This window comes from Mytilus edulis, chromosome 6 (assembly GCF_963676685.1).
Source record: "Mytilus edulis chromosome 6, xbMytEdul2.2, whole genome shotgun sequence".
NCBI classification, from domain to species: Eukaryota; Metazoa; Mollusca; class Bivalvia; order Mytilida; family Mytilidae; genus Mytilus; species Mytilus edulis.
In genome coordinates this window covers 34297841-34316756 of record NC_092349.1, presented here as the reverse complement: position 1 = coordinate 34316756, position 18916 = coordinate 34297841, and the positions used below count along the sequence as shown (strand labels likewise).

At 31.5% G+C, this 18916-nt stretch overlaps 1 protein-coding gene across 1 annotated transcript in view; it reads right to left on the bottom strand.

Moving 5' to 3' along the window:
• Positions 1 to 18916, bottom strand: part of LOC139527559 (protein hobbit-like) — a 99517-nt gene that overhangs the window by 79715 nt on the left and 886 nt on the right. Inside the window, exon 2 of the mRNA XM_071323066.1 lies at positions 12677 to 12800. Coding sequence (XP_071179167.1) covers positions 12677 to 12800 — 124 coding nt within the window. The remainder of the gene's footprint in view (positions 1 to 12676; positions 12801 to 18916) is intronic.

Below are 18916 nucleotides of genomic sequence, written 5' to 3'. Positions count from 1 at the left end.
TTGTGAATAATGCCAATCATCTAAAATAATCTTTCAAGTTTAGGAACTTATTAGTACCAGGTTGATTGAATTACTGTAGTAGCTATAGAATATCATGCAATTGTCCTACATGTATTGCAATTAGCAACTTCCATCAGCAAAGTTGACCTCAAATGGTTTAAGCCAGTATGCTTCAGTCCTTTTCAATTTTATGGCCTTCTATATTTTTTTATATTGGCTTCCCAAACATTGTGGTCTCCAGTAGTATTGATTCCAAAACAATAGCCTGCACCAGACCAGGAATCTGATGGAATATGTCTTAAATCTTTTATTATTTTCTTCAAGATAACGCACTAGCAGACTCACTAGCAGACGCACTAGTAGACATGTACCAAATGCTTTCGTAACCAATGATTTATTCAAATGATGACAATCATGACAAAATTCACACCTTTAAAGAGATATATGAACCTTACAATCTGGAAAGCATTTAATGTAGAATAATATAAATACCAATTCAATCACTTATTCATATTGTAAATGATATATGAAATACAATGATTAATAGGTCTCAATTTTCATCCCAGAAATGCAATCAATGGATTCTATACTGAAATCCCGTAGAAGCACTCCACTTCTTTTTATTTTCCATTCAATTAATTTCTAACAAATGGATCTTCGCCGATAAGTAACTAAATCAATATGACATTGTGTCCATGATCAACAAATTTTATTTGTTTTTTTGTTATTCTTATTTGCTACTTGGAAATATTCTAATTTCAAATTTCACATCAACGAAAATTGAAATTAAAAGGCAATTTCAAAACATCCTAAAATCTTATTCCAAATTCATTCTAAAATTTTACTATTTAATAATTGTTTTTTTTACATTTTTTTTTATGACATTAATTTTCAGTCGAAATTTACAAGATTTTTTAAAATTTAAAAGAAAGGTGTCACATGAAACTAATTTGTTTTAAAGTTTTCTTTAACATGTTTAACTTCATTTTTTTTTATTAATTCACAGAGCAAACAAAACAATTATAAATAAATTGAACAAGGTATGTTCCCTTTTTTCATTGGCTCAGTATAAGTTAGTTGCAAGACATATTTAACATGTTTTATTTTGCAGATTAAATATAACATTAACACTGGTATTATTAACTTGAAAGCTTCTGGCAAGATTGTATTTGATTGATTGTAATGAGCCGTACATACATTATTATATAATTAATTTGGGATTATTTCTTTTACGTATGTAAAACATAAAAGATAAATCTGTGCAATATGATATATATACATGTAAGATTTTTAACATATATCTATAGAAAAACATTTGAACATTTACAAACATTTGAGGTCATTCCTTGGTCTGAAACTCTCAAGTCAGTTCACTCAGCTATTCCAAATCTAAAGGACCATTCACAGTATGACCTTCAACAATGAGCAATACCTATACCACATAGAAAGCTATAAAGAGCCCAGAAATGACAAAGGTAAAATAATTTAAACGAGAAAACTAAAGTCAAAACCAGATGTATGTAAAAACAATAAAAATGAAACAAATATGACATACAGTAACAAAAGACAAAGACTGAATTATTCAGGCTCCTGACTTAGGTCAGGCACATACAAAATGTGTAGGGTTGAAATATGCTCATTGTACTTTAAAGGGAAACTTCGCAAAAAAATCAAAAATTGATATTATGTTCATTCTGTATAAAAATGCTCAAATTCATAGATATTAAAGTTTTATTCCGCTAGATAAGCGATCACCATCGATTTTAAATTTAGAGTATCAATTCTCTGCGATCCGCCATTTTGTCTTCTTTCCCGATTAATAAAAACGATATGTCTATAAACCACAAAGAAACAAAACTACAGTAACCGATGTAGTCGTAATTGCGTGTCGATATCTTGTCAATCGTACGGTTGTTTTATCCGACTAACTAACTTGATACGAAAAATATTCTCACTTTTTTTAAATTACCATGGTCTGTTGTTTTTAAACTGTTGATATTGGAATTAGGTGAAAAGTCAAAGTTGAAATCATAAATAAGTGTTCCGTGAAAATTGTTTTCGAAAATCTAATTTGTTCATAATTCTTTAAAGTAATAAACAAATATATTTTGATCTTCCCTCATCTGATCACCAGCATGGCTAAAGGTATTACTTCCAAAGGTATTGTGAGGGGTGTGAGGTGACACGTCCAGGTATTCAAGCGATTTCCTGTCGGGCTTGCAAGTTCATGCATCGTTTCACTTCTGCAGGTATTGATCAGTGTACACGGCTGATAACTTATAACTTATAACTTTCCATTTTGAACTATCAGATGAATAATATACAACTCTGTCTTACTTGTCATTACTAAACTCATACGCTTGTTTATAAATAACATTTCTGGTGTAAAGAATATAATTCATAAACATATAAATAATACCCAAAAAATAAGATTTGATGAAATTAAAATCTATTTAAATATTTTTTCCAAGGGTGAATTTGGGAAAATGTAATATATAGTCATTGTCAATAGTGAAGGACAGATTGGAACAGACCAGAAATATTGATTTAAAAAAATGTACGCACTTGCCGACGATTCGTTTATACGACTGGATAGAAAGTTACGGAACTATAGCGCAATTTAAAATATATACATGTATACATTGAACATAAGAAAAAAACATATATTTTGAATAAATAGGGGTAAAAGTGTTGTAAATAGACTAGTCCACGTATGCCAACAGTATGTAATCATCGAATGTCGATAGACTATTGTATACCAGAAGAAGAAGAGAACCAATTTGATTTAAATACAGGTCGATGTATAACTTTTGCTTTGGTTCATTGAAGCTGTGGACCTAGTAAAATCACAGATTTATATTTCAATAAGATTGTTCTCGAACAAAGGAAGTAATTCGTCATCACAATTGTTATATATGCCACTGGACGAACACTAATTATCCCCAGGGAATGTGAATATTTTGCTGGGAAACTTTTGAGTATCAAAGTTTCAAATTAATTTCGGGATTTATTTTCTTTCTTGGTATTCAATAACAGAAAAAAGAATAAATTACTTGTTCGCTAAATAGGGGTATTCTTGTCAGATAAAAGACTTTTAGTTATATTTAAAAAATAGGGAAATATGACATTAAATTGGTTCTGTCTTTTTTTTAAACATCGTTAAAAAGATGTGTGTCTAAGGTGAACGCCACAAGAACCCTGTAATACTAGTACGAGAGTATAGCATGTAAACATTCCTTCTCAATAATATGGTTGTATTGGAAATCTTTTCATACAGATTGACAACTCATTGTCCGATATGCATGTAATATTTGCCACATGACGCCCATAGTTCTTTCTACCATCATCATCTTATTCTGTGATATTGCTGTAAACATCGATGGTTCACACCCAAACAAAATGGGAGTAATGGACCTTCAGAGCTTCTCCGTGTTATACACTTGTGAAATATATAGACGAAATTTCTGTATTGAAATGAATCTACATCTCACAAACAGGATTTTCAAATAACGATTGTGAGTAATCACCTTACAAACCAATATAAACGTATGGCAAGATATAACCATGAAGGAATTTAGTTTTTGTCAGACGCAAGAACTCATCACTATATATATATCATAAACGTATACGTATATATATGCATACAGTTTCAAATATTAAGAACAAGCGGTCGATGTCGATAGTCTGTTTTCTAACTGTGCAGAGTTAGACATGTCACTTGTTCATTCTTGGAAGCCTTCATATTCCCCGTCTAACGATGGGAACTCTTTCTGATTGTGTTGACTATAAATGCTTGTATGGTAATTCTGTCGTTTATCTGTACAAGCGGTTGCATTTCCTCTCCTTTCCCAACAAACAAACGAACGAAACGCCACTAGTCTGATTTCTCTGGAGCTCATCCTAAATGGCTCTTATACGTCAGGAAACTTACATGTATACTAATAATGATTGTTTCAAGAACAACGATGTATGGACGAACTATTATAAATTCGTCAATATCAGTTATGCATGACTAAAATATAACTTTTATTACAACTACTGTATTACTTATTTGGATTAATGACGGCTATCATGTTCAACATTGCACAAATATTATCATAGAATTTTAAAAAAAAATCCTCAAAAATCCTCAAAAGAAATAATGCCTTAGCTTAGATAATTGATATTCTTTTCACAAAAAGTTCGTGTAAATGATTGTCAAATGAATTTAATTATGTAAGAATAAAATGTTAAAAAGAAACTAAAAAAAAAATCATGCATGTTGTATGTTGTATTTTTTTTGTCAATTAAAAACTTTAAAATTGGAATAGTTTTATTAGCATTTAAACACAGCCAGATTTGAATACAAGTTAAGAAATTCCGGTAAAGTCAATGATATCAAACAGATGTACAATGGTATATCAAATTGGGTAATATTGCATTTAGTTTTTATAAAAGATTAAAACTACTATTTTTTGCTTCATATTTGAATCTTTACGCCAATTGCCGCTAAGAAAGTAATCAAAAATTGTTTCCTTTTATTTTTATACACTTTCGGAATTACGAATCTGAATTTTATTTTCAATTAATTTACACAATTTAATTATTGTATCTTTATTCTCATCGTGTATTAAATCTTAGTGTATTAACATCGTGACAGCATACTCTTTCTAATCCTTTCTGTTTATCCTTTCCAAATAACAACATTTATACCTGTGTACGCTTGAACTCACACCTGCGGCTAAATAGCTACAAGGTAAACGAATTGACCTCAAGCCGAGAAATATACAGTGACCTTTACAAAATAATATACACACTCTGCTCACACATTAGTTGCATTGAAATGATTATCAAAACAATAACGGTAAATAGAAATATTTTCAGTTCAATATCAGTAAAAATGTTCAATAAATATTTTATGAAAAAAATCTCAACAATAATTAATTAAATTTATTCAAAAACATTTACTAGAGATAATTTTATAGGAGTTTAATTCAATCAATACAAAACGGTATATGCATATTCATTTTCGTTCATTCTTATATTGTGGTTCATAACTTCGACCATTCGTCAGCTGTGCGCTTTTAATTACGTATATTGTCGATAAGCTATAAGAGTTAAACAGATTTTATTTTTTCCCAGAATTCAATAAATCGGGCTAATACGTCACGACCCACTCGAGAATTCAACCAAAAAAGTTACAAATACTTGATTTTCTCCGTTATTAGAAGGAATATAAATTTAAAACTTTGCAAATGTGTTTTTTATGTTAAGATGAACATAATTAGATGATAAGTAAAAAATCGCGGAATTTCCCTTTAAAATTAAACTTAAATTGTGACTTTCATATTTTTTTAAAATCCAATTGAAAACAAAACTGTTGGAGGGTCAAAGGTTAGCTGTTCAAAGCAATAAAACAAATGCACTCAGTTTTCACTTTCATCCTCCCCTTATTTTTTACTGACATTCTCATATTAGGTGAGTCTCATAAAATCATATCTAATAACAGTTAAGTCTTAATTATAAAGAAAATCATAGTGCTTTACAAATCACCAATGGACACTTTATTAATAAACGAACAGCTATTGATCAACAATTTCAGGATATAACATACAACCAATATCCCTTAATTCATGTTTGTCATTAAAGTTAACCTAATTACTAACTAGATCAGCATGCTCCAAGTATAGAAATCTATATCTATCATTAATCTAAATTAGAAAGACTATACTGTTAAGAAAAACTTGTAATAAATGCCATTGAACAATGTTGAATATTACCTAATGTTAGGGTTACTAGTATGATTAAGTGCATCACCAATTCTGAAACCTAACCATAACCCACACTACAGCCTTCAACAATGAGCAAAACCCCAAAAGTAAAGCAACCTATAAAAGGCCTAAGCATGGCATATTGTGAAATCATTCAAAAGAGATAATCAAAGGCCCAATTTCAGCTTAAACAATAAACAAATAAATATATTTTATGACAGACAGCAAACTAACAAGATCCACTGAAATTATTTACAGGCTCCTGATTGTAGGGATCAGGGACATGTCATGTCATGTATTTTAATAGTTAACAGGTTGGGCTTGGTAGAGCAAATGATATTTCATTTTATGCCCTGGATACTTCTGAAATAATATTGATACAAATACGATAATTATCGTTTTTCAGGATAAGACTCATTCAATACCTTAATTAATTCTAATGAATAAACTGATTTAATGGGGAAAAAATGAAAATTAAATGACCATGTTGACTAAAAATTTTAAATGCAAAAATTCTATTTGATCTTCCATCAAGACAAACATGACAAAGTGAACAGTGAAGAAAGTTAATATTTCATTCTTGTTGTGATGGTATTGATTTTGTTTAGCAGACTGATCATTGTTATAAAATAAAGTAGGATAGACTTTAACTAAATCTCTAAGGGAAATTGGAAGACAGGAATTAATTAACAAGCAGGTTTCTGGGATACTTTCACAATTTGGAACTATTTTCAGTCAAGAAAAATAAAAGATGGGCTAGACTGGTGCAAATTGGTACCTAGACTAAGGAGTGATGTCTCCTTAAATAAGTGCCCTTTCCTTGTTTTGCAATAACTGAAATGTTGATAAATTAAGCATGTAATCAGTAGAAGAGAAAGTATTATTTGAGGCTGTTTGATTCTTTCACAATTTGAAATTATTTTCAGTCAAGACTAGACTAGACTCGTGTAAACTAGTACCAGTACACTTTAGAGTGTGGTTCTCTTTAAGAAGTGCCTTTTCCTTATTTTTTTCATTACTTAAATGATGATAAAGGAGTATATTCGGTAAGGTCCTAAAATGGCCCCCATTTTTAGCGTCAATTTCAAATTCGGATTCATTGACCAATATCACAATAAATTATAGCTTATACAGTGACTAGATAGGAAATAAGCCATTTTGTTGAAAATTTTACGTTTCTGCGTTTCATTATGACTCATATTGATTTTTCACGAAAAAATCAATGAAAATGGGTAAATTTCCCATAGATTATTAGACAAGAAACATAGAGCACATATGTCGACAACAAAGATCTTTTAAAATAATGCTTGTGAAGACATTTCACATGTTTTATTTGAATATTAAGTTTGTCGAAGCCTGCGCTCTATCTTTCCTGGTCCTTAAATTGGTTGAAATCTAGCTGTTTTTGTCAAATTTCACCAAAGCCCTTTATATTGACCTATTTGGGATGTAAAAATCAACGTGTTAGAATAAAATTTTGACAAAAACAGTTCTGTTAAACTTTCTCACATATCTTTAAGGCAACTTAAAACATTTATTGTCTTGTTACTATGAACTTTATAATTGGGGCCAAATATGGCCCTTACCGAACTTACTCCTTTAGCATGTAATCAATAGAAGAGAAAGTACCATTTGAGGCCAAATCCATATATAAATTGACTCTCTAGTAAGAGATTTATTTATAGGAGTTGTTTCCCTTGGGAGGGACATACATTTTCATTGCCAATTAAGAACTAGTGAAAAGTACTTTAATCATCGGTATTTTTTTTATCAAAGCCTATTAATTACTAGTATATAAAATATTTAATTCAAGACTTTTGGAATAGTTATTTTCATTAAAAGTTGGATAAAAAACCTATTCATATTTTCAATTGATAATGTTTTGCCTGAACACTTAGCAGTGTGGTTTGTCAATTTTAGAAACCATTTCCAACTTGTAAGGGGAAACAACTTGCATTCAAATCAGAAACAAGTCAATTATTGGTATTAAGAGGTTGTTGGTTCTAAAACATTTGCATTTCAAAATGTCTCTTTATAAACATCATAATGAAAAGTTGAATCTTTGTACTTTAAGGGTACATTGCAATTTATGTTTTTAAAAAAAAACTTTCTGTATATGATACAGCCATTAATATGCATTTACAGTGTTACCGGCTCATCTGACCAGAGGCGGATTTAGGGGGGGGCCCCCCTTTTTGGGAAAAAAATTGGTTGCTTATATAGGGAATCACTGAAGCGTGACTGGAGCGGGCCCCCTCTTTGGTCAGTCAGTGGGCCCCCACTTCTGAAATTTCTGGATCCGCCACTGCTGACAGCTGAGTATTCAATTGCACTGACACCTTTTCATGGTCCCAATATATGCTGATCCTTGCAGAAAATACCTGAGTGTTCCAACACCCTGCTTAATCTGACATTTTTTTCAGGTCCCCCAGTGTGTCAGTTTACACAGGTTACACTGTATATGCCAAAGAAAATGAAAAACAATATGCCTATCTGGAGCAAAATCAAAAAATGTTTTTTTGGGTAATGCTGATACCCTATATCAAAAAAGTCAAAATTTCCCTGAAACTTGCTCAACTTTTACTAAATATCTATAAAATCTCCCATCTGAAGTCACTTTACATTGTGCAGTCAAATTGTGTTCATAATTGCCTGTTTAGAAAGCATTTGAATCTTATAATAATTATATCATAAAACTTTTCATTTACAATGAGCCCCAAAAAAGAACCTTCTTCTTTTGTTTAAACTTTAAAATATTTGAAAGGTTTTATCTTTTTTATCTATCTTTTTACTTGGACCAGAAACATAATCTCACGCAAGTCTACCAAAGGCTTACAACTTGTTAAAAGTGATGTATTTTCATGATTTTCATTCAACTTTTCATGTAATTCGTAATCTGTTACAATTTACAAATTGTACAATAATTCGATAAATATTAATTCATAAATCTCGAAGTTAAGTGTTTTCATACTTAAAAATAATTCATAAGACTTTAATACATCCTTTATATAAGGAAGTATTGAAAGACAAATGTTTTTAATCGATGACAAATTGCTCATTCCATATTAATGATGTCATACCGCTAACCTATGTTTGACATTGTATAAATTTTTACATTTATCAACAAACATAACATCATCATTTTTATATAACATGTTATATGTGTACCTTTAGACAACACGGTTTTGAAACTCACTACCTTTTAACATGACAAGTTAATGGTTTGGTCCGACATCACTTAAAAGCTACATGTAAATGTCATGCATTCTAAAATAAAGAAAAGAGAATAGAGAAAAGGGCAAGATTTGTATAGCTAATTATCTTGACTTTGCTTGTAGAAATTATACTATAAAAATTTAATTTCACAGTAGATTTGCAGCTAATATATGCACTATATATTCTATGAAGAAAAATATTGGCAACAAGAATGTGTCCAAAGTACACGGATGCCCCACTCGCACTATCCTTTTCCATGTTCCATGGACCGTGAAATTGGGTAATAATCTAATTTGGCATTAAAATAAGAAAGATTATACTACAAAAAAAATGTATAGGGAACATATGTACTAAGTTTCAAGTTGATTTGACTTCAATTTTATCAAAAACTACCTTGACCAAAAACTTTAACCTGAAATTCCCACTTTCATTTTCTATGTTCAGTGGACCGTGAAATTGGGGTCAAAAGTCTAATTTGGCTTTAAAATTATAAAGATCATATCATAAGCAACAAGTGTATTAAGTTTCAAGTTGATTGGACTTCAGCTTCATCAAAAACTACCTTGACCAAAAACTTTAACCTGAACGGGCGGACGGATGCACAGACGGACAGACGAACGAACGAACGGAGCCACAGACCAGAAAACATAATGCCCCTCTACTATCGTAGGTGGTGCATAAAAATCCAAAAAGCTAAATTGGGACTGTATGAAAAAAATCGGCAAAAATCCAACAAGCTAAATTGGGACTGTATAAAACTAATTTACTGTCATGACTGTAGCCTTGGTGATGTTCAACATGTTCAAATGGGTGTTTTTAATCTTTAATGTGCCTTTTGCAAAATTACCAAAGCAATTACTCCCAGGAGCCTGAACAGCTTAACTGAACAAATGCAGTTTTGAAATATCAAAAACTGCCATTAAGAGACACTTACACTCTGAGGCTATAAGAAGTCAATCCACAAATTCTATTATGTTTACCTAATTATTTTACATAACCAGTGTTAGACTTAATTTCTCAAAATCATTTTTTTTCCCTTGTTCGTCCTTCAAGAAAATCTGTTGGTCCTAACTATTATATTTCTAGTCATTTTACCAAAATTATGTGCAAAAATTTGATGGTCAAAACCTTTTCGACTGCCACAAGGTCTCTGTTCAGACAAACAATTAAGCTTGATAGAAGTTAATATTTAAGTGTAGCTTGTATTTCATTTGGGGCATTACCGTACATTCGCTTGCATTATCATTACATTTGCAGGTAAAAATCAGTACAATTGCACACTTTACACAGGTAAAGACATGTCAATCATTTTTATAAGTACAGAGCTTTCATGACTGCACTCAGCCATAAAGATTTGATATACATGGTATGTGTGGTTGTTTAAAATTTCAAGATTTCGTCCTGAAACCATGGAAACACAATATGACAAAATGTACAATATTCAAAATTTAAACTTTTGAACATGTACATGTCATATAGATATAGGAAGATGTGGTATGAGTGCCAATGAGACAAATCTCCATCCAAATAACAATTATAAAAGTAAACCATTATATATAAATAGGTCAAGGTACGGCCTTCAACATTGAGCCTTGGCTCACACTGAACAGCAAGCTATAAAGGGCCCCAAAAATTAGTAATGTAAAACCATTCAAATAGGAAAACCAACGGTCTAATCTATAATGTATATATTTATAGTATGAAACAATTTCATATTTACTTGTAAAATAAAAATACAAATTTTACTCCTTTTCAATAATCTAGTTAAAAAGTCTTTTTATTTCATTTAGATACAGAAGATGAGTACCGATAGGTATGTTTAAACTACATGAATTCATCTATTTTAGTGGATATCAATTTTCATGGATTGGGGATACCATGATAACATTTATTTTAGTTTAAACTTAATTTCATGGTTTTGTCAAAATCTGCCTACAAGGTGGTTCACCTTATTTCATGAATCCACAGTATACAATTTAACAGAAGTTTGCACCTGCAATGCATACTCTATCTAGAGGAGTATTTCATTAATCTCAAACTTTTAGTTAGAATGATAGCAAATTGTGGAGTTAGTTCCCCTTAATTGACATAGTCAACCAAATTATAACTTGAATTACAAGAACAAGTAAAGGAAACAATTGATATACGTGTGCACCATTATGATTATGCATATTACTGTTGATTCATTTATTTTCGAGGGTATCAATTTTCGTGGATTGATGAGAATTTGCATTTTCGTGCATATTTGATTTCATGGTTTTGAGAATCTCTGTATACAAAGTCTATTGAAAAATGTTTTTTGGTTCACCTGTACCCATGAAACCCACGAAAATTGGTATCCAACAAATAATAATAAATCCACAGTAATCTAAAATGTAAAAGTTTTTGTTTTCATGTGTAATAGGGTAGTTTTTGTATTTAAAGTTTTTATGTCATTTTTGGAAAAGATTTTGTTTTGATATTGTTAAAAGGAAAATTGTAAAATCATTATGTCAGGTAAATTTTGTTCTGTCAGCATGTCACTAATTACTAAAGGCAAAGTAATATAATTAGTTTTATCTTTTAATTATCTTAATTAAATTGACACTATTCTTAGTTTTTACCTTTGGCAGTTTTGTAGTAAATTTCGATTACTCAAATTACATAGATTTAAAGTTAGTAATACTCGTCATAATTTGAACTCATATTAGAAATGCTATAAATTGTACAGTCAACTTTTTGAAATCAATTGATTTGATTGATTGATTGTTGGTTGCTTAACGTCCAGTGGCAAATATTTCATGCATATTCAGGACGAGAACAAGTTCACAATAAATACAATAGGTAGGTTGTTGTAATAGAGGCCATCTGGGATGATGGTCGGGGAAATTTGAACTGCCACTGGAAAATGAGGGTATATTGAATAGGGACAGAAATTTTGCCTTGCAACAGGACACCTACGGACCCCTCAAAGAGTTGTTGCAAGGGTTCTTAACGTGCAAAGGGCGTGGCACTCTCTTTACACAAGGCATCAAATTTTACGTCCCCCTTCTGACCGGACGTGACTGTGAACTTGATACATCCCGCACAGCCAAACGGACGCCCCACTTCGGCATGCGTTTTACTGCCGGTCGGGAGAAGACCAAGTGACCATATTTCTATACCCCAGCCACCCAATTGAAGTCATGATGTAGTCACAATGTACCGGTAGTCCTGATGTACATGTAGTTACCAATGTAGTCTCGTCGGTGTGATCCAGATAGGAGTGCTTCAAAAGCCAACCAGGCTCAGCTACTCAGGAGAAACCCATACTCAAAAGACAGCTCAACACAACTGTAACTATTCAAGCCAGACAACATCAACTTGGAATATTACGAACATTTTGGACTTAACTTTAACTGTGAATTAGTGAAATTAGTGACTTTATTATTTGGAACATTTGACCTTTATTTATTTGTAAATTGTTTCGGCATCATTATTATTATTTGGACCAGTTACTACATGTATATAAAATTGTTACAACTTGCTGCTTGCTTTATAGTTTTGCCTGCCATTGCTTAAGTCTTGCGAAAGACTGACCCCCTGTGCCTTGGGATGTGCATGTTCGATAGTCCCCCTTAAACTCGACATGCATTGGCTCTTGGTGACACATGTCTTGAACACTGCCCAATTCTTAGGCAGATAGGTACTTTAATCTTTCCATTATTCAATTTCTCAAAACATGTACTTACAATTTTTAATCCCTTCTTCACATCCAGGATTACTTTACGGCAACTGAAGAGTCCAACACTGCCAATGTGAACCAAAACACCAGCATATCTGTGGAGTAACCATTGTATCGTCCATGCTAATAACCTAAAACCATACGGATTTAATATGTAACAAAGAGAAAACATAGTACATTTGTTGTACAGTATTACATGTATTAGGGTCACCCATAACCATGATAACATTTGTTGTACAATATAAGGGCCACCCATAACAAATTCTTTGTTTGATGTTGCCTCCCCATGCATTGTAGGGTTAGGTAGGCAGGTACTGATTTTGATTTATTTTTTGGCAGTTTAAATACAAAGTTGTTTAATTTTATCATATCTAGTTGCACAATCATATTAAGTCCTCTTGTCAGAAAAAAAACAATTAAATATCTGGCAATAATAAAAAAAAAAATCAAGAAGGAAAAGACACTTATTATATCAATTAAAGTTCAATCAAAAAAACTACTCTGTTATCATGTTAATCATGTTTATGAAATTTAAGTATTTCTCATTAAAAAGATATATAAATTTAACAGTTTTATTTAAAACAGTTAAGCTTGGACATAATATATTATTTAATGGTAATAGTGATTTTAGTCCCAGAGATGAGCAACCTTAATTCATAAATTGAAACAATGCATATACATGGAAATATATACATTAATCTAGTAGATCTAACCAAACGTATGTTAATGCTTATGGAATACAAAATTTATCCTTTTGGGACCAATTTTCTTATGTCAGCAGTGCCATTCATGCGTCTGTAGTCATTATCGTAAGAATTCAGATTTCGGTCATAGCTGCTTCCGTTTCCGATGAAATCAAGACTTGTATCCGTAGTTGTACAATACTTTGCCAAATAATTTCAATGGTGGACAATGAAAATTTACAAAAATAAACAATGTTATTTGGAAAGGAATACATGGAATATGACCTTTATAATGCAATATTTGGATAACTAATTTACTTCAGGCAAATTTCATCACGTTCAAATGAAGAAAAAAAATATTTGGCCAAAAGTTAGAATGATTTCATGTATGATCTCTAGTAACAAGTACTAGAAGTTGTAAAAGAATTGTTTTATGAAATTTACATGCAACCAACTTAAAAATGAATGCTTTAACCTCTTTTCTTAAGAAAATAAATCGGTTATGTAATTGAATTTCTTTGCTTTTAAATGAAAAATTGCTGTTTCATCGACTTGGTAGATATTGAATATTGCTGATGACGTAAGCAACTAAAAGCAAGTAAACAACAGGGCGACTAGATATCTCTTTTGATGGTTGGTCAAAGCGAAGTGACAGACAGGAATGCCACTTTGTCGCCCCAGAATCACATGCTAGCACGAGCCCCCAGGCTAAAATGTACAATTCAGTTGATGAGTTTGGGGAAAAGCATTCAATCTGCCGTTTTGCATTTCCGCCGATCTGCATTTCAATTGCGCCAATTTTTTCTTTCATTTGCACCGATTTTTTTTTTCATTTGTGCCGATTTTTTTTACAGGTAAATGACAGGTGAATGTTATTTTTTGGTACAAATATGAATTGTCAATAAATTTGGATAGCCATTTACCAATATATTTGTCTTTATACTCTGTGCTCAGCCCAACAGACTGAATTTCCCTCCACCAGTTCTGAGCCAGATGAAAACGACAACAATCTATTCTACATTGTGGGAAAGCCATATGTTATGCATTGCTTGTTCAAAATCAGTATGCATAATCTTGGCCATAAAGGAAAGTTGTTTTTGACAGCATAGATCGCAAATAATTTTCTACATAACTTCCTAACACTGTACATCTTTCACTGGTAAAAGGGCGTAAATTGGAGGAACTTAGTGTCCATTTTTACATCTGTGTAAAGTATATCGACACCAATTAAAAGTTCCATCTATAAATATTGCAGAAATATGATATCATTGCAAAAACATTCAAGATTGAGATGTGTAGACAAATTAAGTAAACCTTTCTCGCGACCATATGCACTGACCTTCCGATATGTATGGCCAGTATTTACTCATCTATATTAAACTGTAAATGCAATCAGGAGGAATTATACAATCGGTGCAAATGATAGAATGAAAATTTAAAAAATCAGCGCAAATGTCATACGCCCATTCAATCTGCACATGCCAAAAAATATGACCAAATGAGTCCAATTGGCATCATGAAAAGGGACAAATGTTGTACAATCACAGGAAATTATGCAAATCAATTAGGGACATTTTGGGTAACTGATAGGAAAAGTTCAATTTTTATAGTATAAAATGCATTTTGTGTTATTTCTGAATCTAGATAAGTTGAAATGAGATCATTTCTTAGCAAAACTTTAACATTAAATTGCTATTTTATTTATCTTTATCTAGTCACAGCTCATACAAATTAACGTCGTGCATATCAATTTCTAAATAATTAAATTCTAAAATTTCTGCCCCACCTCATGATCAATTTAAGTGATATTAATTATCAATACAAGAACAAAATTGTTCTAAATTAACAATATAATTATTTTGTAATAGTATGTTGTGAATTCAGAAATAATTATATGCAGAATTATATTGTTTCTATTTGTTTGGTATTGACAATGATTGAGAAATAATTGTATGGAGAATTATAGTCTACCTGAGTATTTGTTGTGTATTAAGAAATTAATAGTATCAGTATGGATAATTATATTCCTTCTATTTGTTTGTCATATTTTTTCCTTGCATTTTCAATTATATCTTCATAAGGATATGAATTATTTGTTAAACCTAAAAGTTTATTTAACCTTAAAATATCAGGTTAAACCATGATTCTCTTAAAATGATTGAGCTTTAATAATAACTACAATCAAATCTTTCTAAAATCAGTGACAAGAACTAAAAATAGACATCAGTTAATTAATCAGTTAATTATTATTGTAACACCTTATTAAATATGTTTATACAATAATAATCATGAGCAATCAATAGTAATTATAATCCAATTATTTAAACATATTCAACTGTGATTAAATTAAGTTTAATTGAATTAACAACATTGCAATTGACAATAATTTTCGTTGATAGATCTGACCCTTTTAGTCCTATTCAAAAGCACATTATAAGCTGTTAAGTACCTTAATGAGTTCTTGAAAACATTGTGTGGAAAGGCTTATCCTGATTCATCAGAGGTCTCAAATAATTATTGTTACCATTATGGGTAACAATTTAAGTGATTCGTCAAAATCAGTAAATTTTTTTATCTTCTAAAAGAAAGTGTACATTTTAAGGGAGAAGGTTTGGTACCATTAAAACGTTTAATCCCGCTGCAAATGTTTGCACCTGTCCTAAGTCAGGAATCTGATGTACAGTAGTTGTCGTTTGTTTATGTAATTTATACGTGTTTCTCGTTTCTCGTTTTTTATAAAATTTAGACCGTTGGTTTTCCCATTTGAATGGTTTTACACTAGTAATTTTGGGGCCCTTTATAGCTTGTTGTTCGGTGTAAGCCAAGGCTCCGTGTTTAAGGCCGTACATTGAACTATAAATGGTTTACTTTTATAAATTGTTATTTGGATGGAGAGTTGTCTCGTTGGCACTCACACCACATCTTCCTATATATCTATTTTATCTTCATGCACCACAAATTACCGTTAACGTTATTTGGCAAGAGTTTTTACCGTTATTCGTCATTAAGGTACCCCCATTACCGCCCTCATTAATCAGTTATGTATAAATTTGAAGTTCTTTGGTTTTAAATGGAAAATTGCTGTTTCTTCGACTTGGTAAATATTGAATACTGTTGATGACGAAAGCGACTAAAAGCTAGTATCTTGAACAACATGACAACTAAATTTCGGTTTTGATGGTCAGTCAAAGCGAAGTGACAGACAGGAAAGCGACTTTGTCGCCCCAGTCACATGCTAGCAGGAGCCACAAGGCTAAAATGTACAATTCAGTTGATATTGGCATCATGAACATGATGAAAAGGGAATATGTCTTGGAAAAACACAGAAAATTATGTGAATCAATAAGGGACATTTAAGGTAACAGCTGATAGGCAAATGTCTTATGACTGGTTCCAAGTTGAATTCATAAGCAATTTTTACATTATTTGTTGCATTTTGTGTTATTGCTGGATCTGGATATGTTAAAACATGTGAAAAGAGGTAATTTCTTAGCAAAAATTTATCATTAAGTTGTTATTTTAAATATCATTTTCAGTATCTAGTCATACAAATTAACTACATGTATGTATATATATCTAAATAATTACATGTTCAATTTCTGCCCCAGCTCAAATAATTTGATAAAAATTATCAATACCAGCTCAATACTGAGACAAAATTGTTCTAAATTAACATTAATTATTTTGTAATAGTATGTTGTGTATTAAGAAATGAATTTTATGGAGAATCAAATTCTACCATTTTGTTGTGTATTGATAAATTAATAGTATGGGTGTTTATATTCTCTTTGTTTGTCATATTTTTTTACCTTTGTATTTTCAATAAAATAACTTCATACATTATGTAAGGACATTATTCAGTTATAAATCCTAAAAGTATTGTTTATTTGACCTTAAAATATCAGGTTAAACCATTCTCTTTAAATGATTGAACTTTAATAATAACTACATTCAAATCTTTCTAAAATCAGTAACATGCCACAGAATACTTCTTTTCCACCCATATCAAAATTAATAATAAAAACAGAAGGTATACAAAAACTCTTACATAACTTAAATCCAAACAAAGCAGCAGGACCAGATGAAATTAAACCAAGATTTTTAAAAGAACTTTCACATGAAATTGCACCCATACTCACTATTATCTTTGAGAAGTCAATCAAAACAGGCGTTGTTCCAGATGACTGGAAAACTGCCCATGTCTCTCCTGTATACAAAAAAGGCCAAAAATATAACCCTGAAAACTACCGTCCTATATCACTTACATGTATTTGTTGCAAACTTTTAGAACACATCGTAGTAAAACACATAATGAAACATGCAGATAATCACAACATTTTATATCCCCTACAGCATGGATTTCGCAGAGGTCGATCCTGCGAAACACAACTATTAGAATTTATAGACGATGTCTCACTAAACATGGAAAATGGTAAACAAACAGATATTTTGGTCATGGATTTTTCTAAAGCATTCGATAAAGTTTCACATTCTTTTTTAACTAATAAGCTTCATCATTACGGGATACAGGGGGAATTAAATTACTGGATACAAAATTTTCTTAGCAATCGCAAACAGGCAGTAGTTCTAGAGGGGGAAAAATCTGAGTATGTTGCAGTTGAGTCAGGGGTTCCACAGGGGTCAGTTCTTGGACCAAGTCTTTTCCTGTACTATATTAATGACATTCCATCTGGTCTAACATCTACAGTACGTTTATTTGCAGACGACACAATAGTTTATTTGGCAATAAAATCAAACTCCGATGCATTAACACTACAAAAAGATCTCGACAAACTGGCATCGTGGGAAACTACCTGGAAAATGGCATTCCACCCAGATAAGTGTAATGTAATTTCAGTCACCAGAAATAAAAAACCAATCACATTTAACTACACATTACACAATCATTCTTTAGAACATGTAACAACAGCAAAATATCTGGGGGTCACCATCAGTTCAAACCTTAAATGGGATGTGCATATTAACAACATATGCAAGAAAGCTAATAGCACACTAGGCTTTCTAAAGAGGAACCTGAACATAAGTTCAACATCCATTAAAGAGCAAGCATATAAGTCCCTAGTAAGACCATCACTAGAGTATGCTTGCTCTGTTTGGGATCCATACTTACAACAAGACATAGATAGCATTGAAAAAGTTCAAAGGAGGGCTGCGCGTTTTGTTACCAACAAATACAGAAACACCTCAAGCGTTGGTAACATGTTACAACATCTTGAATGGCGCAGTCTCTCTGACAGAAGAAAAGACTCCAGATTGGTAATGCTCTACAAAATTGAACACGAAAAGGTTGCAATCCCTAAACAAAATAAATTAATTCCACAAAAAAGACAAACAAGACATACAAATTCGAACAGCTTCCAAATTCCATCCTGCAAAACACAGTACAGAAAAGAGTCATATTTTCCAAGAACTATCACCGACTGGAACAAACTACCGGACAACATTGTAAATTGCACTTCAGTCGACTCTTTCAAATCTTCAATTTCAAAGCATCAATATTAACTCAATTACAACATCTTACTTTACTATACAAAACATTTTAT